General features: G+C 40.7%; 1 protein-coding gene across 2 annotated transcripts; it reads left to right on the top strand.

Annotated features, from left to right (window-relative positions):
- Positions 1-705: 705 nt before the first annotated feature.
- On the top strand, positions 706-19,533 carry LOC138827330 (vomeronasal type-2 receptor 1-like). Of its 2 annotated transcripts, XM_070022827.1 has the most exons (6): positions 718-1,002; positions 11,651-12,524; positions 12,865-12,869; positions 14,619-14,849; positions 17,480-17,603; positions 18,551-19,533. In XM_070022827.1, exons 1-6 carry the CDS (start codon positions 736-738, stop codon positions 19,531-19,533), a joined length of 2,484 nt encoding a protein of 827 aa, XP_069878928.1. In that variant the 5' UTR covers positions 718-735. The 2 variants fall into 2 exon arrangements, with proteins under 2 accessions (XP_069878926.1, XP_069878928.1); XM_070022825.1 differs by lacking the exon at positions 12,865-12,869 and having other exon boundaries at positions 706-1,002; positions 11,651-12,520.
- The last annotated feature ends 4,361 nt before the right edge of the window (positions 19,534-23,894 follow it).

Here is a 23,894-nt window from a genome sequence, read left to right as displayed (position 1 = left end):
ATGGGACCTATATTTCTTTGGGTCTGGCTTACTTCACTTAATATGATTTTTTCCAACTGTTTTCATTTCCTAACAAATGGGGCAGTGTCATTCTTTCTGATGGAAGCATTCTTTTAAATGTACTATACAATTTTTTTGTTTCCTTTGTATGTTCTTCCCCCTGTGGTATATCCCCGGTTGTCACTGTACTTGATTTTGGTTCCCTGCATCTTGTGTATACCTTTGTCTAATTTGGGGAAGGGAAGGGGCATAACAAAATGCTGAAACAAGGATACAGGATGACCCATTGTAACAATGAGATCCACAAGACTGTAAATTGGAACTCAACTTTAAAACTTAGGGTGGAGGAGTGGGGTTGGGGAGAAGTTAGGGAAGTTGGGGAGGGAAGGGACAGTGGGAAGGGGAACAACATTAGACAAGTTATATACTCATTCCCTTACTCAGGTAACTGTAACCCCTCTGTACAGCATCTTTTCAATAAATAAAATTTAAAAATACACCCCAAAAGGTTCATCCTAATCTGTCAATGGTCATTATGATTCATGTTGAATTTGTGCACTTCATTACATCATTGTGAAAAAATAGCAAGCTCAGACAATTGTGGAACCCGTTGACGTTTTGGCAGTATGCTGTTGTCACTCATCCGAGCTTCAAACTCCTTATAAGAGTGACTTTTGTCTTTTGCCTTATGAGAGTGATTTCCTTTCCAGGTTCAACTTTCGAGGTTTCCGCTGGATGAAGACCATGATCCACACCATCCAGGAGATCAATGAGAGGAAGGACATTTTGCCCCAGCACACTCTGGGCTATCAGATCTTTGATACATGTCGCACCGTGTCCAAAGCTATGGAGTCAACTGTGGTCATGCTCATGGGGCAGGAAGAAAACAAACCCAACATAAGAAACAGCACCGGGGCCTATCTGCTAGGAGTTATTGGATCAGGAGGCTCAGCCTTATCAATTGCCACTTCAAGACTCCTGAGCTTGTACAGATTACCTCAGGTACCTCCGAGTCCCGTGCAGGTGTTATCTTAAGGGAAACAACCAGTATGTAGGGAAGAGATGGTAAACCACAAGGTATTGAGGGAGCTACTTGTGGCCCACTTATTGGCAGAATACGGCAAGTGTGAATTTCCACCTATCGTGATGTGACGGAGACTCGTCTGTCCTTCGGTCCTGCTTTATTTGATGGAGGTGGTGGTCCAGTGATTTCCCTGTCATGGATAAATGCTTGTGTGCTCATGGATAGAATTCAGAAGATTTCCATGTTGATGTGTGCATGTATTAATTGTGAATGAATATTCATGAGCTTAACTGTTCCCATACCACTGATGTCAAATGAGACTTGGAATTAGTAAAAATGGGCACTTTCCTGGGATGTTTACATTAGAAATTATTTAAAATTCTGAGGGAGGAACACATTTTAGTATAAATAGAGGTGACAGGAAGAATGGGTTCCTAAGAAAATGTGAAAAGCTGCACCTTTCTTTAGTATTACTATTATTATTATGTAATTTACAATGAGTTTACAATTCCATAAGTCAGGTTGTGAGTACAGTGCTTCTTGGTCAGTGTCACAACTTCCATCCTTCTCCTCAGTTCCCCTCACATCCCTACCCTCCCGTTACCCAGCTCAGTTTCTACATAATGAACATTGAATATAATGACTGCATTTGCTAACCCTTCCTTCCTTCCTTCCTCCATTCCTCCTTCCCTCCCTTCATTTTGCTCTCCCCGTCCTCCCCTCAAATCATGTTTCTACTTTCAGGTATTCCTTTTGTTGAACAGGGCATGGGTGTTCAGAGGTGCTACCCCTTTGGATTCCTCCTGTATGTGTCTCCTCCATTAGTCAATTTCTTTGTGTGTAAAATATGTTATCATGCACATTTGTATTTTTTATCTACTTTCCACATATTAGGGAAAACATGAACTGTTTATCTCTGAGCCTGGCTTACTCACTTGATATGATTTTTTTTTAAGGTCCATCTACTTTCCTGCATATGACATAATATTATTCTTGCTTATGGCTGTGTAAAATTCCATTGTGTACAAACACCACATTTGCTTGATCCATTCATCCATTATCAAATATTTGGGCTGTTTCTATATTTCCATAACTTGACCACTATGAATAGTGCAGCAATAAATGTGGATATGCAAATGTCTTTACAAATGTCTTGCAAATGGAATTATTTTCCTGATTTCCCTCTACACATCATTATTTTTAGAATTTACTTTAGTATTACTATAACGGTGATATACTGAGTTACATAAGTCAGATAATAAGTACATTTCCTGTCATGTGCCGCCTCCCTCCCTCCCTCTCAGTCCCCCCTCATCTCTACCCCTGAGTTGTGTAGTTCATATTCAATACAATGTCCAGGAAGCACCACTATTGCACTTTTTCATCCTTTTCCCCTCTTGTTCTGTGCCCCCTCCCATAGACAGACAGAATGACCCATAGGTAGACAGAAAGAAAACAAAAACAATAAATCAAAAAGAGATCTCTTTGTTCCATATCTTGGAGTTAGAGTTTGTTTTGATATAAATATATAAATATATATGTGAACTTTTATATGATTATAAAGAGGAGCTAAAGGCTTTGTGCCTTTGTGTTTCTCCCCTAAGAATCCTCTTTTGGTCTCATGGTGTGTCAGTGTCTATAATCTGGTATAATTTATCTTATCTCAGTGCAATTTAGATCTAACTTCCATATATGAGGAAAAACATGAGCCATTTGTCTCTCTGAGTTTGGCTTACTTCACTTAACATCATCTGTACTAGATTCATCCATTCCCCTGCAAACTATATAGTATTCTTTCTAATGGCTGTGTATAGGTACCACATTTTTTTGATCCACTCATCTATTATTCTAGGGCATCTAGGCGTTTTCACACTCGGCTACTGTGAATAGTACAGCAATGAATATGGATGTACAAGTGTCTTTATGGTATCCTGGCTCATGATGTTCTGGGTAGATGCCCAGGAGTGGTATGGCTGGGTTGTAGGGTAGGTCTGTGTTTAGTTTTTTGAGGAACCTCCAGACTGTTGTCCAGAGTAGTTGTATTAGTTTACATTCCCTCCAACAGTGCAACAGGATTCCTTTCCCCCCATATTCCTGACAACATTTGTTGGAGTTCAAATTCATTATTTCCATCATTCTAAACGTAGAGAGATGGTACCTCAAGGTAGTTTTGATTTGTATTTCCTTTATGGCCAGGGATGATGAGCATTTCCTCATGTGTTTCATTGACACTTTTACCTCAGTTTCTGATAAGTTTCTCCTTAGCTTTTTTTGCCCATTTAGTGATTTATGAGCTATGGGAGCGGTTAGTTTCTTGAGATCCTTATATATTTGGGTATTAGGCCTTCATCTGATATAATGATGGTGAAGTTTTTCTCCCAGACTGTGGTTTGTCTTTCTAGTTTGGTAACTATGTCCTTAGCTGTGCAGAAACTTTTCATTTTGATGTAGTGCTGCTTGAAAGTCTCCTTCCTATCTGCTATGTCCCTGGGACTCTTTTCTCCCTGGACCTATGAATTCTAGTTTTCTCCTACTTTCCCTTGTAGTAATTTCAAATTTTGTGGTCTGACATTGAGGTCTTTAATCCATTTGGAGTTGATATTAGTGCATGGTGACAGAAAACCACTTCTAATTTTCTTCCTATGGATGCCCAATTTTCCCAAAATCAATTACTGAAGAGACGATCTTTTTTTTCCCACTGAGTATCATTGCCTCCCATATCAAACATCAGATAATTGTAAGTGTATGGCTTTAGTTCTGGGTCTTCCACTCTGTTCCATTCATCTTTGGGTCTATTTTTTTTATGCCAATACCAGGCTGTTTTTGTTATTATAGCTCTGTAATAGAGCTCAAGGTCTGAGATTGTGATACTACCCACATTGCTTGTTTTTGCCCAGAATTTCTTTGGTCTCTTTAAGGATTTTTGTTGTTGCATATGAATTTTTGGATTTTTTTTCTATCTTGGTAAAGAACTTTATACAGCACTTTTTCAGTATGGCCATTTTCACAATATTAATTTTACCTATCCATGAATATGCTTTACCTAACCATTCATGTTCAAAGCTCTGGAGGGCCGGGTGCTGGTGGCTAATGCCTGTAATCCTAGCTACTCAGGAGGCTGAGATCTGAGGATCGTGGTTCAAAGCCAGCCCAGGCTGGCTCTTTTTTTAAATTAATTAATTAAATTTTTATTGTGAAAATACTGTACAGAGGGATTACAATTACATGGGCAAGATAATGAGTACATTTCTTATCAAGCATTGTAGCCTTCTCCTTTGTTTCCCCTTCCCATCCCATCCTCCCTCCACTCCATGAGACTCTTATCCCCAGTAAACCACTAGAAAACCAGAAGTGGCACTGTGGCTCAAGCGGTAGAGCACTCGCCTTGAGCTGAAGAGCACAGGGACAGCACTCAAGCCCAGAGTTCAAGTCACATGACCGACCAAAAAAAAAAAAAAAAAGCTCTGGAGAAGCTTAAATTTGAAGGAACGTACCTCAAAATAATAAAGGCTATATATGACAGACCAACAACCAACATAATAATCAACAGTGAAAAACTAAAACCATTTCCTCTAAAATCAGGAATAAGGCAAGATGGCCATTCTCTCTTATGGAAGGTCTTTCTATTTTTTTCTTTTCTTTTCTTTTTCTTTTTTTTCTTTTTGTCAGTCGTGGGGCTTAAACTCTGGGCCTGGGAGCTGTCTCTGTGCTCTTCAGCTCAAGGCAAGCGCTCTTCTGCTTGAGCCACAGCAGCACTTCTGGTTTTCTAGTGGTTTATTGGAGATCAGAGTCTCAGACTTTCCTGCCCAGGCTGCTTTGAACCATGATCCTAAGATCTCAGTCTTCTGAGTAGTGTGAGCCACCAGCTCCCTGCCCTTTTTATTTTTTGATGTTACCTTTGGTTTCTTTCTTCAATGCAGTTCTGGAGTTCCTAGCCTCAGCTATAAGGTAAGAAAAATACATAAAGGAGATTCAAACAGAGAAAGAAGGCAAGCTATCTCTATTTGTAGGTAACTATATATATATTCTCCCAAATGACTCCAATCCTTAAGTCCTAGAGCAGATCAATAACTTTGGCAAAGGAACAAGACACAAAATCAACCCATGGAAATCAGTAGCCTTGCTGGACACCAACACTGTATAAACTAAGAGGGAAATCAGGGAAACAACTCCATTTGCCGTAGCCTAAAAAAAATAGAATTCCTGGGAAAAAACCTAAACAAGGAAGCAAAGATCTGTATAGTAAAAAGTATATTTTGTGTTATCTGCAAATAGAGATAGTTTGCTGCCTTTCCCTGTATCTCCTTTATGTCTGTCATACATAGCCTTTATTATTTTGAGGTATGTTCCTTCTATTTTAAGTTTTTCCAGAGCTTTTAACATGACTGGATATTGGTTTTTGTCAAAAGATTTTCTACATCTATTGAGATGATCACGTGGTCCATGTATTTGGCTTTGTGGATATGGTTTATTAAGTTTACTGATTATGCATGTTAAACCAACCTCAAATCTCTGGGGATTTGAGCTCAAATAATCATAATGTAGGATTTTTTAATTACTTGCTGAATTCTGGTGGCTATTATTTTATTGCTGGGCTTTGCATCTGTGTTCATTGGAGAGATTGCTCTATAGTTCTCTTTTTTCCCTGAAACCCTACCTGGTTTTGGGATGAATGAGATGCTGGCTTTATGGAATGAGTTTGGAATTTGTCCTCCTCTTTTTAATTCACAGAAAAGTTTGAATATTATTGGTGCTACGTACATTATTCAGCATGAATCCATTGGGATCTGGGTTTCTCCTTGTTGGAAGATTGTTTCCTTAATCTCATTGCATGATGTGGGCCTTTTTGATTGGTTTATATGTTCTTGGTTAAGCTTAGGCAGATTGTATGTCTCTAAGAAATTTATTTATTTCTACTTGTTTTTCCATCTTATTTGAGTATAGGTTTTGAACGTAGTCTTCATGTTGATTTGGGTCTCTTGATGTTTGTTGGAATGTTTCCTTTGGCGTCTTGCATTTTGTTGATTTGAATCTCTTCTTTTGTCATCAGTCTAGCTACTGCTGCTCTGTCAATTTTATTGATTTTTTTCAAAGAACCAGGTTTTGATTTTATTGATTTAATGTACAGTTTTTTTTCTATTTCATAATTTCTGTTGTAATCTTTGCTACTTCTCCCCATATAGTAGTTTTGGGTTTGGGTCATCCATGTTTTTCCAGAAGCTTTAGTTGCATCATGAGGTTTTTTTTCCTTGAGTTGTTTCTGTTTGCTTTTATGTGTGCAATTTCCAGTGATGAGCTTTCCCCTCAGCACTGATTTTACCGTATCCCAGAGGTTCTAATGTGATATGTTTTCATTTTCATTGAATTGCAAGAACTTTCTAATGTCTTCAGTGACATATGTGTTGTTCAGCCTCCCATGTGGAGACTCTCCTATATCGTTGGCTGTTTTCTGCACCATGCTTTGTTGTGAAGAACTACTTTAAACCCACTGGGGTCAGATAGGATGCAACAGGTTACCTGGATCCCTTTGCATTTGCTTAGGCTCATTGTGTGTCCTGTGATCAGATCAGCTTCTGGGAATACTATGAATTGGGTGTTGTTGGATAAAATTCCCTGTAAATAGCTATTAAGCCCTTTTGGGTGGTGGTGTCATTTAATTCAGAGCCTTCCTTGCTTATCTTTTGTTTGGTTCACCTGCCCTTGGGTAAGAATGGAGTTTTAAAGTCTATTCTATTATTGTGTTGGGGTCTTCCCATGTTCTATAAGGCCAGGAGTGCTTCTGGAATGCATGTAGGTGCTCCATTGTTTGGTGCATAAATATTAACCACTGTGATCCACCTTTCTCATCATTCCTTTATTAATACGTAATGACTTTCCTTGTCTCTTTGCACTGATTTTAATGAAAAGTCTATTTTATCAGATACCAATATAGCTACTCCTGCTTTCTTGCAAGATACAATTACAGGAAAGATCTTTTTCCATCCCTTCACTTGGAAATTGTGTTTATCTTTGAAAGTGAGATGTGTTTCATGGAGACAACAAATGGTTGGATCTTGTTTCTTTGGTCCTGACTGCTTCATTACATCTTTTTATTAGAAAATTGAGCCCATTGATATTTAAGGTTCTTGGTGTGAGATAAGCCATGTCAGCTGTGTTTGTGTTGCTTGCTTCTTTATTCCTCCTATTTTACTATTCTAATCCTCTAGTGATATATGTGTGTGTGTGTGTGTGTGTGTGTGTGTGTGTATTGCTGCTTATTTGTTTGATATTGATTGTCTTCGCTGATAACATGTGTTCCTGTAAGATCGTTTGTAGTGCTAGTTTAGTGTTCATGAATTCCTGTAGTTTTCGTTTATCTTAACTTTCTTCATCTTTTGAGAATGACGACTTCACTGTGTACTGGTTTAGATGATAGTTGTTGTCATTCAGATATTGAATTCTATCTCTCTAGGCTTTCCTTGCATTTAGAGTTTGTGTTGAGAAATCTGTGTTTATTCTTCTTTCTGTTGTAATAAAGTTTCCTCTTTGATTTTGCTGCCTTTAACATTAATTTCTTATTTTCTAAATCCAGAGGTTTTACTATGTGTCTGGAAGTGTTTCTTGTCGAGTCATGTCTGAGTGGAGTTCTGCCATGCCTCTCTCACATGGCTGAGATTCTCTTTCTTGAAATTAGCATAGTTTTCTGTTATTATTATTATTTTTTTGGGTCCAGTCGTGGGGCCTGAACTCTGGGCCTGGGCGCTGTCCCTCAGCTGCTCAGCTCAAGGCGAGCGCTCTACCACTTGAGCCACAGCGCCACTTCCGGCTTTTTTCTTTTTGTTTATGTGGGGCTGAGGAATCGAAACCAGGGCCTCGAGCATGCAAGGCAAGCGCTCTACCACTGAGCCACCTTCCCAGCCCCTCTGTTATTATTTTTTAAGCATTTAGTTTCTAATTCCTCTTCAGTGGTTATTCAAATTACATATAGTTTTGATCTTTTGGCAAAGGCCAGTCCTTCTTGAATGACCCGTTAGCATGTTCTGAGTAGTTTTTCAATTTTTTTGACATTGGTTCAAATTCATCTCCTTTATCACCAACCCTTGATACCATATTTTCAACTTCTTTTATTGTATTGCCTATGCTTTCAACTGCGTTTTGTAATAGAGAACTAGAGCTCTTCATGCTTTCCAGATCTTTACTGATATCATTTCACATGTTCCACATTTTCTTATGTGTCTAACTTCTCTTGGTATTCTAGATTTTCAAGAATCTGCTTTTATTTCATCAGCCATTTTTGAGTCAGAGGTCATTTTATTATTTCATTGTTGAATATGTTTTGTTATCTGGGAGTGTTACATTCCTTTGATATCTTATATTTCTTGTATTTCTGTGATGGGTTTTACCCATCAGAAGACATTTTTAGTACAGACTTTCAGGAAACTGAAAGTTACTGGTTACTATTATTTTAAAGTAACTGTTACTTTAATGACTTAGCATTTCTTTCTTTCCTTCTTTCCTTCTTTCTTTCTTTCCTTCCTTCCTTCCTTCCTTCCTTCCTTCCTTCCTTCCTTCCTTCCTTCCTTCCTTTTTCTTCTTGCTGGTACTGGGGATTAAACTAAGCTAGCACTGTCCCTGAGCTTCTTTTGCTCAAGGCAAGCACTCTACCACTTGAGCCACTAAACCACTTCTGGCTTTTTTTTTTTTTTTAGTAGTTTATTGGAGAAAAGAATCTCACAGACTTTTCTGCTCATGCTGGCTTCAAACCACAGTTCTCAGATCTCTGCTTCTTGAGTAGCTAGGATGACAGGTGTGAGCCACCAGCACCTGGTGATTCTTAGCCTTTCTTATTTTTTACTCTCTTAAATTCTCCTATATTGTTGTTGATTTTTGAGGGTGGTGAGTTGCCTTGTTTATTCATGGATTTTGTTATTATTCACTGTGACTTGCATATCTGGGTTCAGAACTTGTGAGGCTGTTGGGTGTAGGCCCAGGAGTGAGGGTGTGGGGTATGGGGTGTGGAGTGTGGTAGTGTGGAGTTTCACTGCATTTCATGCTGGTGTGGTCAGCCTTGCCTCCTTCTAGAGTCTTCTGTCACCCCACTCTGAGTTTTCTGTGGGAAAAAACATGGAGGTCCTTGGATGGTGGACACTGGGGCCTGCACCAAATGGTGAGTGCCATTTGTATCAGTGCATCTGTCTTTTTCCAGGCCTTTGGGCTCTCAAATTTGAGGTTGTAGATAGATTTCTCTCCAGGTGTGGTGGGTCCACAGAACCCAGGAGCAGAAAAGTCAATAACAACAAAAGAAGAGGAAAAAAGAGTGGCTGTCTGGTATTTTTCATTGAGATTCAGAAGATGTTTAAGTTTGTTTGGTTTTTTTCTTTCGTCTTTAGAAGTCTGAAGCTTCAATACCTTGGGTTGGTATCATACCCTTGCTGTGTGTCTTCTGGTTCTTTTCTCCTGAGCTGGATTTCCCTGCCAACTCTCTGTACTTCTGTTTGCTCAGAGGTAACTCTGACCCTTTCTGTCACCATCCAGGAATCTTCTTCTGCACATTTACTTCTGATGGGTTTTTCGGATCATTAAAATAAAAGCAGTCAGAACTTACTAATGTTATTAATGTGAATAATGTATGACTTTATTTATGGTACTGATGAAATAGGAGTATTGTATACCTAGTATTTGTGTTTTGTATATGTCTCTTTGATTCTTGGTACTGAACCTGAGAACTTAAACACGGTAGGCAAGTGCCTTAACAATGAGCTCCTCTATTATGCAAATTTGACATAGACAGGAAATACATACAGAGCTAGTGCAAATCTTGGCTTAGTCACTAGACTCATTAAGCAACAAGCCCAAATCTTGATGTTGTAAAATCCATCTTCCACCAAAGACCGACAGTGATTCATATATAATCTAGAAACTTCTAGTTAGTTTTTCTCCTTTAAATCTTTGCAGTAATCTCAGAGATGTAAATAAACTTTCATATCACTTATATCACTTACTAAATAGAACAATATGAAAATATAGATCATGATCCTACTCTTTGTAGGAAAGCTAATTCCCAGAAGTTATAAACAGCTTAGTACCTAAGGTATTTTCTTGGAAAATTATTTGGTATTTGGAAAAGTGGTATGCTTGATTCTTAAACAAGCCATTCACTACATAGCAATCTATGCATTTTGCTTTTTTTTTTTTTTTTTTTTTTTGAAGGGTCTGGTCATGGGGACTGAACTCTGGGCCTGGGCGCTGTCCTACAGCTCTTCAGCTCAAGGCTAGCACTCTACCGCTTGAGCCACAGCGCCACTTCTGGCTTTTTTCTTTTTGCTTATGTGGTGCTGAGGAATCGAACCCAGGGCCTCATGCATGCAAGGCAAACGCTCTACCACTGAGCCATCTTCCCAGCCCCTATGCATTTTGCTTTTTTTGTGGTATTTTTTTTTGGTTGCTCATGTGACTTGAACTCTGGGTCTGGGCACTGTCCCTCAGCTCTTCAGCTCAAGGTGAACACTCTACCACTTGAGCCACAGCGCCACTTCTAGTTTTCAGGTGATTAATTAGAGATAAGAGTCTCATGGACTTTCTTGCCTGGGCTGACTTTGAACCTCAATCCTCAGATCTCAGCCTCCTGAGTAACTAGGATTATTGGAGTAAGCCACCGGTGCCTGGCTCCTTTTGTGTAGTTTTAATGAAGAATGTAAGCATCACTCTATGGAACAAGGATAAGAGAAGAAGCAGAGAAAAAGAATGTAGGACAACTCTGAAATTCATGAAGGAAGCAGCAGGACTCTCTGGAATTATAATTCAGAAGGAGGTGGCTTGTTAGAAAGGTGGAAGGATGAGGGAGGGATGTTCTTCATGGTGGTGTCAGTGAAGGGGAGGGAAAGTTCCCACAGAGATTTGATCTCCACTCATGTTTCAAAGCATGGGGAATACATGCAAGGACCCCTGGCCACATGAGGATATACAATATCTCCTATTTACATAGATGTGAGTATTACAAGAAGGTGTCTTGGGTCTTGCTTGTACAATATGGCTTGGATTTGAGGCTGAGATGGAAGTTCCTATCACCTTTCCTAAGCTAAATCTGAGGACATACACACCAAGAAGTCCCACTAGAGGGAAACAAAGCAGAGAGAGCAGGAAGAAAGGAATGGAAGGGGACTTTAGAGAAACTAAAGGGAAGAGGCAGGAAAGGAGGGAGAGAGGGAAAAAAGTAAATAGAGATACAAACATTGGGCCTCCCAAATGGATTGTGAGTCAGATTCTCCCATCATTCACAGGAAGACACGTTGGGTGTGAGCATAGGCCATAATGCTTCACTAAGAAAAGCCGGGTTTTCTCAAGAAGAATGCAAGAAAAGGCAGGTGAACACAAGTCAGAAAAAGAGAGCACTAAGTGTTCTAGTCTTAATAATGACAACGTCTGAGCCCTTAAGTTTGAACAAGAATGGACTGGGCTAGCAAAACTTTTCCTACAATGTAGGCTCTTCCTAAATAGAAAAAGGAGTAGAAGTTCCTCTGGTAAGGAACAATGAGCGAGACATGAAAAAACTCTTAACTTCCTCCCTCTTAATAACTACTTTGGAAATTGCGTTCTTGAAGGCGTGCCTTTGCTATCCAATAACTGCATGGTTATTTTCAATTGTAGATGGGCTATGCCTCTACCACCGCACTTCTGAGTGATGACATTGAGTTTTCAACTTATTTCCGCACAATAGCAAGTGATAAAATCCAGGCCCACGCGATGGTCAAACTAGTCCAGCACTTTGGCTGGGTGTGGGTGGGCACCATCGCATCTGATGATGATTATGGAAAATATGGAGTAAAGGAGTTTAAAGGAAACTTAGAGGGGCTCAACATCTGCATTGCGTTCTCTGAAACCATCCCCAAAGTCTATTCCAATGAGAAAATGCAAAAGGCTGTGAATGCTATTAAAGGCTCTTCTGCCAAAGTCATCGTGCTGTATGCCTCTGATCTAGACCTCAGTCCCTTCGTGCTGGAGATGGTGTACCACAACATAACAGACAGGACATGGATAGCGAGCGAAGCATGGATCACCTCGGCCCTCTTGGCAAAGCCTGAATACTTCCCCTATTTTGGTGGAAGTATTGGGTTTGCAGTGCCAAGAAGTGACATCCCAGGGTTGAAAGACTTTCTTTACGACGTGCATCCCAGCAAGGATCCAAATGACGTCCTGACCATTGAATTCTGGCAGACAGCATTTAACTGTACTTGGCCCAATAGCAGTGTTCCTTATAATCTGGACCACCGAGTGAATATGACCGGGAAAGCGGACCGACTGGAGGCCACATCTGATCGGTTGTGTACTGGAGAGGAGAGGCTGGAAGATCTTAAAAATACCTACCTGGATGTGTCTCAGCTGAGAATCACAAACAACGTCAGACAGGCTGTGTACGCCCTGGCTTACATCCTGCAGTATCTTAGCAAGTGTAAGGCTGGAATTCCACCAGCAGCTAACAGTAGATGTTCCGAATTAAAAACCATTGAACCCTGGTCTGTAAGTATTGCATGATCTCACGATAGCTTAAAAAGTATTAGAATTCAAGGTGTTACATTACCTCTTTGCCCTTGTACTTAGTAGACAGAAATGAAAAGAAAAAGTGTTCCTAAGTGATCCTGACAGAAGAGTCGCTCTGTTATATACTCACAGGTGGATCCTACGTGACCTGAGAAGAATAGGCAGTAAAAATGGGAGAAAAGACACCCAAGTGACCTGCAGTATACATCAAAGGCAGGGCTTTCCCTGGCAGAATAACGATTGTTAAGGTTTTCAGAGAAAGGCAACATTTTATGCCATGTTTTATTCACTTTTTATAAACTAAAAAATGAGTGTTTACTTAGTGTATGTCTTGTTGGGTACCACAGTACTTGACAGAGCCAACAGGACTCCACATCCGCCGTCTTTCCGCTAAGCGGTGTGGCCCTCCTGGTTTGGGGAGGGGTGGGGGCTGGACTGGCCCCTCTGACAGGGGACCTGGGTCCAGCATGTGGGATGTGAGCCTGGATCTCTCCCTGTGCAGGTGTGCTCCCTTCTCACCAAGGCAAACAGGTTGCTGCCTGGGCAGGGTCGCCTGGTGAGGCAGGCCCTAGAGCTCTGTGATCACGGAGGATTCTGTGGCTGTGCAGTGTGGAGCCAGTCCATCACTGCTGTGCCCTGGGCCCTGCGTGGCCTCTTCCTCCCTCCCCTGTGTAGGGTGCAGAGGCACAATCATTTCTTAGCCTAGAACTTTCTTCTCACAAATATTTGCCCATTGACATCTACTGATTCTTTTTTTTTTTTTTTCTGTTGGTCGTGGGCTTGAATGCTGGGCCTGGGTTCTGTCCCTTAGCTCTTCAGCTAAAGGCTAGCGCTCTACCACAGCACCACTTCTGGTTTTCTGGTGATTAATTGGAGATAAGAGTCTCATGGACTTTCTTGCCCGGGTTGGCTTTGAACTTTGATCCTCAGATCTCAGCCTCCTGTGTAGCAAGGATGACAGGCATGAGCCACTGGCGCCCAGCTTCTACTGATTCTTTTTAAACCCACTTCTCATGGCTACTTCCTGGAAAGTTGAAAGTTTCCAGTGTTCCTGAGGCAATTATCCAGTCTTTACCCATGCCTTCTCGACAGTTTTCACAGCAGACATGTAGACGATGTCAAGTGTTACTGTTAGTTCCTGCTTATTGTCCCCTAGTCTGTGAGCTTTTTGAAGGTAGGATATATATTCATTATTCTTCATATCCCTAACGCTGATACCTAGGAAGGAGAGGTAGAGCAATTGTTTGTTTTTGCTAGCTGCTAGATGCAGGAGATTTCTAGGAAAGAAGTCAGACTGTTCCCTTCGCTCTTGGTAGGGAGGTGTTAGGAAGCATTGGTATCAGTTATACTTTAGCACAACCCAGTGTTATTCCCATATAGATATGCAAATTTCTACCAGACCCTGGTGGCTTATACATAGCTACTATGGAGGATAGGAGCTGAGGCCTGGGCAGGAAAGCGCATGAGACTATTATTTCCAATTAAATACTAAAAAAAAAAAAAATCCAGGAGTAGAACTGTGGCTCAAGGGGCAGTGCTTTAGCCTTTGATAATAAGGCTTCAGGTGAGACCCCACACCTTGAGTTTAAGCGCTTAGACACCATATATATATATATATATATATATATATAATATATATATGTATATATGTATATATATATAAATTTCATAGACCACACAAACCTACGAGAATTTTCTCATAACTGATCTAACAAATATGAAACAGATAAATTACATTTAATAATTTTCTTAATACATGTAAACTATTTAAGAATTTTCTGAATATTATTGCCTATAAAATAATGTGACATTATTAATGAATTAGTTCCCATCAACTTCTTATGTCTTTGTAATCAGTGTACATTTTACACTGATAGCCTATCTCAATTTGGCAATGTACTTTTCAAGTCTGATTTGGTTTTTCTGTCTAGGGGCTGTTATGTTAGGACTGATAAGAGGGAAAAAAAATAATTGGTTAGACACTCATTTGGAATTGTATTTGTCATAAAACTGTACTCTGTAGACAACTAAGTTTTCAAGGTTGCTTTTTCCCTTCCCTATCCCATGGCCTCCTTAGATTGTTAACACTCTGCGTTTGACCTCCTACAAGATTTTTGATGAAATCCCCGTAACATTTAATAGTAATGGAGATATCATAGCTGGACACTACGATATTCTAAATTGGCAATTAGAAGGCAGCAAAGAAGTCGTCTTTGTGAAGGTGGGAGAATATAAATTCGACAACTATAAAGTGGAACTCATTCTCCCAAGGAATTCCACCATATTTTGGAATACTGTGTCATCGAAGGTCAGTTGCTCAGGAACCTCCTCTGTCCTGTTTTTAGTGTACTGCTACAATACTGTGATGGTTTTCTTAAGCTTTTGATTATTGATCTTACAAAATGATGGCTTACCCCATGATATTTCCACATACAGGATCATGCGCATGATGTACTTTGTACTATTAGTCTTTCCTCTCCATTTCTCCCATCCTCATTTATTTTTTATAATCATTGTGTGATTTCATCATGAGTCTTCACAGTGCCTACAGTGTTCTGGAATCATCCCCTCCCCAGCACACTTCCATTCTCTCATCTGTTGCTCTTTTCCACCCACACCCTCCCCCTTGTACATATGTTTCCCTTCCATGACTTTTACAGACCTACGCTGCACGGTAAAGGTCTGGCTTATTCTCTGTAGTCCGATGATACTGAGTTCCGTAGATTTTTAGGCACATGAAGTCAACCACTCCTCTTTGGGGCTGAACACAATGCCATTTTTATATATGCCACATTTTATTTCTGAAGTCACTGTTGTTGGGTATTTAAGATCATTCCACAACTTGGTTATTCTGAATAATGTTACCGTAAGTATGGGTATGTTGCATCTCTACTGTATGCTGATTTACATTTCCATGGTATAGCCTCAAGAGTAGTCATTTTTTGGAGAAACCTCCATATTGATTTCTATAGTGTCTGGGTTAATTTACATCTCAGCAGAATCTTTAATGATGGTAAATAAGGCATATATGTGTGTGTATATGTGTGTGTATGCGAGCTATCCCAGCATATACATGCCCGTAGACAGACAGACAGACAGACAGACAGACAGACAGACAGACAGACAGACAATGAGATGTATCCTCAATTCCTGAGTAGATAGGACTATGGACTTGCCATGGTTACCTGGCAAGCTTTTTTAGGCTTAGTGTGATCTTATTTGTCAGGACTTCCTGTTATTTGCTGAGTTCCTGGGGTTTCAGGAAGTTGTTATTCATGTCTCTATTTTTCCATCTTTTCTACTGTATTAGTTTCCAATGCTGCTTCTACTTTGGCTTGATTTTAATAATGAGCAGCAATAGATGGACTAGTTTCAGTCTTCCCCATATGAATATCAATTTCTCACTAGACCCTTTATTGAAGAAGCTCTCTTTTCTCCACCATACATTTCTGGTACTGATTATGAGATTATATTTGGCTTTTTATATTCTATTCTATGATGTGCCTGTTTTTGTGGCTAGCATGCTGCTCTTGTTACTACAACTCTGCAGGTCTGTAGTGTAGTTTGACATCTGGAATTGTGATACATACACTCTTCTTTTTGGCTGAGTAATTTTTGGCATGCTTCCACATGCACTTTATGTTCGAGTTTTCTATCACTATAAGGAATATCATTAGAATTTTGATGGACATTCTATTGATTCAATTACCTTTGGAAATAGAGTGATTTTCATCCTATTGTTTCTGCCAATTCATGAGCAGGGAGTTCTTGCCATCTTCGAGTGTCTTCTTGTATTTCATTCTGTTTTCACACTGAACACACAGGGAAGCATAGAAGGCTCTTGGCAGAAAAGTGTCATGATCTGACTTAATGGGCTATAAGATGGTTTTGTCTGCTATGTTGATAGTAGAAGCAGAAACAACAACAAAATGATATTTAAAAGCCAATGGAACCCAAGGGATGTGCCATTTCAAGGAGTATTGTTTAAGAATGATGAATACTGAGCAGAGACAGGGAAGGACATGGCATGAGGAGGGCCCCAAGACAGTGCCAGAGGGTTTCTGTGATGGGTGGGTTGGAAGGCAGATTCTAGAGGTCGAGAGTAGAAGGACTACTTAGAAATGGAAAAAATGCATCATATCATTATCCATGGTGAATTTTTCTTGACTGGATCTAGAATGAGGAAATCCATTTCATTGCATGTTTATATTATTGCTTATTTTCAGAGTTTAATAATGAGTTGTATCAATTGCCATCTGTAATATCTACATCTCAAACTGCTTTGAAAGTATTAACTCTCATCTATGTATGTATGTATGTTTTGTCTATGTATTATCAACCTATTTAAAACTTTATAAGAATTCTAATGCATATAATATTTCTGTTACATCTACTAGTTCTGTAACATTGCATCTCATTACTTATTTCAGAGAGTTCTAACATGCTTTGTATTATCTTATTTGCTCCAAAGTTCAGGATGACTGTCCTGACTTCCAGAATCAATGCACATATCATTATTCATGTCCAGGTGAACTTTTTCTTAATGGAAATTGTATTTGTTCTCCCATTTAAGTAAAAGTTTCCCAGTAGATTATGGTATCGATTATCTTATAAACATTGAATTTACCCAAAATTTGAAAGTATATGACCATGTAAAATATAAAAGGAGGTCTGTGTTTGCTGATAAACTTTGTAAACTCATTTAACAGAAAAAGATTCCAGCACAATGTGCTGTCTGCTTTCCAGATTCTGCCTCCCCTGTTTTACTGTAGAACAATGTTTTCATTTTTCTTCCTTCCACTCACCACATATGACCTGTCTTTAACATTAAAATATTTAGATTTCTTTAGATTGTCTTTCTGAGAAGAAGTACTCTCCAGGTTCCCAGGAAGACGTCGGGATCACGGATCCTGGTCAGGTTGTGTTTGTCTTTGCCAGGTTCCGCATTCGGTGTGCACCGATCTGTGTCCCCCTGGGTCGCGGAAGGTAATTGAGTACGGGAAAGAGATCTGCTGCTTTGCCTGTGTCCCATGTGCTGATGGATATGTGTCTGAGAAACCAGGTACAGACAGGCATTTCCTCCTTGATACCAAATTGTCACTAGGCTATGTTGGAAAGGCAGCCACAGAATCCTCTGCACAAAGGTCTGAGGGATGCATCACAAAAACCAGTCAATCTCCATTATGTTGCGGGATCTTTTGGGTCATGTGGGAGGAACCATAATTTAGAATTTTACTTCTACAGCTGATGTAAATGGGACAAGGCCTACACATATCCAATTTGCAAGAAAATAAATCACAAATATTATGACCTGTGAAACATGACAATTAAATTAATAAAAGACTTTAGATTGTTTTCAAAAGAGATTAACCATTTATTCTTACTTGGAAAAGAACTATAGTTCTTTAGTTTACTGAATTAGCTCTGTTTTGGAACTCTAAGGAGCAGGGTGACATTTTTAAAGTTCATAGCCACAAAGCCCGAGGTACAGGAGTTCTCTGACAACAGCTCTCTGAATTATTCACAACAGCCTGTATAGTCGCTGCTGTGCCTGGGCAGAATTTTCCCACACATGAGGGTTCAGCTTCAGGCAGCCCAGGGACAAAACTTTATTTTTATTTCTTCCTTCTGTTAAGGATAACATTGTTCTTAGTTCTTGCCTAATAATCTCCAATAGCAATTCATAGTTAAGAGAATTTGAAAAATGTGAAATTGCCTCAAACTGAAAAAAAAAAAAAACTCAAACCATCAAAAAAAATGTTGCAGAAACAGGCAATTCAGGGAAAGGTTGAACTAAGAACAAACCATATATTTGTAAAACTGGAAATGTTTGTTAATCTATAATATCCCCTGCAAAATTTAAGGACATTTACCATCACAGGTTTTGAGATGCTATGTGTGTTCCACAGAAGGGAATTTTCATGCATCCTTGCTCCAGGCCTTTGAATGCTCGGAGCTGTTTACAGTCACAGGATTTCCCTGCAGTGAACTCTCTCATTCCTTCACCAGATAAGAGGGAGTGCACGAAGTGTGGTGAGGACTACTGGTCTAATGAAGACAGGAGCAAGTGTGTACTCAAAGAGGTGGAATTCCTGGCCTATGACGAAGCCCTGGGCTTCACCCTGGTCATCCTGTCCATCCTCGGGGCCCTGGTGGCGCTGGCGGTCACCGTGGTCTATGTGCTCTACAGGAACACTCCCCTGGTGCAGGCCAATGACCGGGAGCTGAGCTTCCTCATCCAGGTGGCGCTCCTCATCATCATGCTGTCCTCTCTGATCTTCATCGGCAAGCCACACACCTGGTCCTGCAGGGCCCGCCAGGTCACTCTGGCCCTGGGCTTTGCTCTTTGCCTCTCCTCCATTCTGGGAAAGACCATTTCACTCTTCCTGGCCTACAGAATTTCTGCCTCCAAAACTCGGCTCCTCTCCATGCGCCCCGTGTTTCGCAAGCTCATCGTGTTGCTCTCCGTGCTGGTGGAGACTGGCATATGCATCGCCTACTTGCTGATGCGCCCCCCAAGGGTGTACAAGAACATGGAGTCTCAGGTGATCAAGATCATTCTGGAGTGCAACGAGGGTTCTATCGAGTTTTTGTGCGTCGTGTTTGGGGTCGACGTCTTGCTGGCCTTCCTGTGCTTTCTCAGCAGCTTTGTGGCTCGCCAGCTGCCAGATAATTATTACGAAGGCAAATGCATCACTTTTGGCATGCTGGCCTTCTTCATCATCTGGATCTCTTTTGTGCCTGCCTACTTGAGCACCAAAGGCAAATTCAAAGTGGCCGTGGAGATCTTTGCCATCCTGGCATCCAGCTACGGTTTGTTGGGCTGTATATTTGCTCCCAAGTGCTTCATCATTTTGCTGAGGCCGAAGAAGAACACAGCCGAGACAGTTGGGGGAAGAGTGCCCACTGTAGATAAGAGCATCCAGCTGACGTCTGCATCTGTGAGCAGTGAGCAGAATGAGACTGCCGTGTCCACAGTTCTGGATGACTAGCATGGGTGGGACACCTGTCCTGCCAAGCCCCAGGGTGACTTGCATTTGGGTTGCTTGTGTGGCATCTGCCCATGCTGTGGGCAATACAGAGGACGGGAGTTCTAGTGGGATAGTCCTAGTATGGTAAATGTAGTTTCATTCTGCACCATTCCATTTCACATGAATTAGAATACCTCCTGCTGTTGAATCTGAAAACTACTTTATTGGAACTTCTCTTTAGTATTGCATAGTAGAAAACACAATTATAGAACTTACAGTGATAGAAAAACTGACTCATACTATGTTTTGGTTCCATACTTATGACTATGTGTTAAAAAGATACATTAAAGAGCATAACCTGATAAGGATCTAAAAAGCCACTTTTTCCTCTATAACCTAAACCTCCTGGAGAAATAAGATGAAAAATGTTGCTGTAGTAGTTAAGTAGATTATAAACTAAGGACCGTGGCCACACAATAGCAGATGTGAGCTGCCAGTGTTAGAATACAGCGTTTGTGGGGCTGGGAAGGTGGCTCAGTGGTAGAGTGCTTGCCTTGCATGCCCAAGGCCCTGGGTTCTATTCCTCAGCACCACATAAGCAAAAAGAAAAAAGCCGGAAGTGGTGCTGTGGCTCAAGTGGTAGAGCGCTAGACTTGAGGTGAAGAGGTGAGGGACAGCACCCAGGCCCAGAGTTCAGGCCCCACAACCAGAACCCCCCCCCAAAAAAAGAATACAGCATTTGTTTTATTTTTTATTTATATTTATTTATTGCTGGTAGTTGGGCTTGATTTCAAGACCAGAGCACTTTTCCCTTAGCATTTTTGTTCAAGGCTTGTGCTGTACCATTTGAGCCACTCCCATACCTCCAGGTTTTTCCTGGTTAATTGGAGATAAAAGAAAGTGTTTTCTGTTTGAGCTGGCTTTGAATCTCAATCCTGAGATGTCATCCTCCAGAGTAGCTTGAATTACAATCATGAGCCATTTTACCCAGCTACAGGCACATTCAGAGAGACGTACTTGGCCTCTAAATGTGCAGAATTAACTGGAGTTTTAGTCTCATGTAGAAACGTTCTACGTCATCTACACATGAAACTGTGAAAATGACCTGTTTGTCTTTATGTGCATATGAATTAAACATATGGAAACAAAGTTTATAGAAATGCTGCTAAGTCTAAATGCCTGAGAACATCTGGCTTTAGAAATCTAACAGGATCAGAAGGAGGCCTGCCTTCAAGGGAGCTCAATTATCTCTCAAGCCTCAGCAAACTTCTCTGGCGGAGACGCATGCAGGCTGGTGGGAGCAGAAAGCAGGCTGTGATCTCCACCTCAGCAGGATGAGTCTGTCAAGAATGAGTTCAGTGAATTTTAAATCATAATCATATCAGATAGTTGAGCTGCTGTAATTAAAACAGGAAGTTTCTGTCAAGGTTCGGGAAAGCTCAGAAGCGAGCAGCTTGTTTGAAGGCCGGTGATACATCAGTGAGCTCTGGAGAAGTTTCTGTTCCCCTCTGTCCTCAGCACTTCCATAGTGCTCTGCTCCACAGCCCTGTAACAGGCGAGGCCAGCCTACATTTGAATATGAAGAGCTTTCTTCGGCCATTCATTCACTCATTTCATTTCTAGTCTCTTTGGCTTTAATCCACAAGGGTTTCTTTTGGGAAGGAGAGGGCGAGTTCTTAAAGTACAGAACAAGAGGAAAGTCAAAATAAAAATGGGAAGTCATTTTCTTTTTAGTTAAGCACAAATATTGTTGAGCATTCAAAGACAAAATGAACCTTTTATACTTTAGTACTAGTGAAACCCCTGTGGACATCAATATGGAGTTTCCTCAAATAATGCAAAACAAATCTAGCTCCAGGCCCTGGCATGCTATTCTTGGCTACAGATCTAAAAAAGAATATCAATGTATAAAAAGATAGCTGCATACCTGTGATTATTGCAGCATCTTCACATTAACCACGTATTCAATAGCCAGTAAATGGGTAAAGAAAAGATGACACATGCATATTACACAATATCACTTAGCTAGAAAGAAAATGATAAACGATGTTATTTTTGGGGAAATGGGGGGATGGGAGATCCCACATTGGGGGAGATAGGCCACGCCGTGAAGTCACCCACTCCATGTTCTTACTCATTTGTGATAACAAGACCTAAAACAAGAATGAGGAAGAGGAGGAGGAAGATAGAGAATGAATAATTCTCATAGGACACTCGTGAAAGAGGACTGTCTGTGGTGAATCAGCGGGTGGGGGAGAGGGAAAGGTGAGGATAAAGGGGCAAGGTGCTGGAGGGGGCAGAATTCACCACAGGGAAGTGGAACTGGCAATCATGGTTTGCTATGGAGGGAGGTGGGAATGAAGTACAAGGGAAGGGAGTGAAACAGTTGGGTTTGCTATATGTGTGTGGGAACATCACAGTAAGCCACCTCATGTTATTCCTGCATGCTGGCTACAAGGAAAAGCTGGAAGCTGGCTCTCAGCTAGTGACCTGGCTTGCTTTTGTACAGAGAATATTTCTGATTCAGGGAAACCTCTCTCTGTTCTAGGATGCTGGTCATTGAACATAGGATCTTTTTTTTCTTTCTTTCTTTTTTTTTCTTTGCAGATCCTGGGTTTTGAATTTAGGGCACAGTCCTTGAACTTTTGTGCTTACTTCCAGCTTTTTGGGTAGTTTAGTGGAGATAAGAGTCTCACAGACTTTCCTGCCCAGGCTGGCTTTGTACTGTGACCCTCAGATCTCAGCCTACTGAGTAGCTAGTCTTATAGGAATGAGCTAGTGGTGCCCAGCCTAAACATATGATCTTTAAAAAATAATAATCCTGAAGTTAATATGCTTGACACCAAAGGCTCCATTCTTGCCTTTTATTCTACATTATTCTGTAGTACTGTCTCATCAGACTGCTCTTTGCAATTATCTTTCTAATTCAGGAAATTGGAGAAAATAGATGTCCTCTAAAACAAAATATCAATTGTACTTGCTTGTTTATTTATGATGTTTCCCTTAAAAATAAAATGTATTTTCTCCTTAGATGAAGGTATCATTTTAATATTTCTAGTGAAAAACACTGAAATCTTTGTTCAGGTCCACATAGATTGCTTTCTAGGAGAATATCCTCTGGAAATCACTTTGGAGATTGGTGGTTGTGGCTGCCGTGTTTCCTTGTAATTCGTCCTGGGACTTGGGGAGTGGCTCAGAATTGATTTCAGGGTGTTACATCAACTTTATGTGGTTGCTGGCTTAGGGAGTAGCATGAAGTCTAACTGCATGAAACCAAAGTACAAAAGAATCCTACACCCAGGGTGACCTACATAGAAGCAGGGTTGAGTTCTTGTGTTAATAGAAATATTCATGGCCCCTAGCACAAGGTTAATTCCTTGCATTAAGGCAAAGAAAAATCCTGATAGAAGTCAACTCTCATGAAAAAGGATGAGATACTCCAATGACCAGATTCAGCTCTGTGAAACTCAGTCAGCTCATTGCTTCCCTGCTGTTTGACCCCCAACAATGCCCCACTATTTACGAGAAGGTGTGAGCGTAGCTGTCTGTGTCTGATATCAATGCCTGTCTGAACTGTTCATCTTGTCTTTCCAACTTATCGTGCATCCCACACTGCACTTGTGCAGTTCCTGGAGACCATTTCTGATTTTCTCAGTTCTGTGTTACTCACCCTTTACCCCTTTTCCATTGGTGTTCCAATAGTCACCTGTATATTCATGCATCTGTTTATGTATCCTCCATCCATTCGTGCGCGCATCTTCATCAGTTTCCCACGCATCCACCTTTGACGGCTGGAAGTGCACCAGAATTAGAGTTAGACAAGGAAGGTCTGGACAGACAAGATACCGCATCACGTTCCATGTGCTTGCCACCTGGCTGAGGTTGGTAGGAGGATGATGCCCAAGCTGTGCTATGACACCATCCCCGGGAGGAGGTGGGCCTGGCGAGGGGAGAGTCCGGGAAGGGTTCCTGAAAGAGACAACACATATACAAAACTCCTGGACAAACAAGAGGAAACAATTGTGTGAAAGAAAGACCAACCGACACAGGCAATCTACCCGCCCTAGTCCAAATAGCACAGGGAGTATGGGCAATGACAGCTTCTCTTCCATTCATTTATTTATGTTCTTAATGTTAGATCCCAGGGCTATGAGCCTCTTTTATACTAGAGGCCATTTTCTACCTATAATGGGCTTCATTTCCTGTCACTCTCACTACATTACAATTATTTTTCTTGATGGGAAATTGGGATTCATGTCTATCAACAAGTCTACAATATACCTTGCACTTACCTGGTGCTGGTACCTCATTATTTTATAGATGGCTGAATAGCATTATTAAAATAGCTAACCAATAGTCTTGCAAGGCACAGGAGCAATATT

Source organism: Dipodomys merriami, unplaced genomic scaffold (assembly GCF_024711535.1).
Source record: "Dipodomys merriami isolate MVZ:Mamm:240054 unplaced genomic scaffold, mDipMer1.0.p SCAF_154, whole genome shotgun sequence".
NCBI lineage: Eukaryota > Metazoa > Chordata > Mammalia > Rodentia > Heteromyidae > Dipodomys > Dipodomys merriami.
The sequence above is the reverse complement of the archived record's forward strand: the minus strand, read 5'-3'. Positions and strand labels throughout refer to the sequence as shown.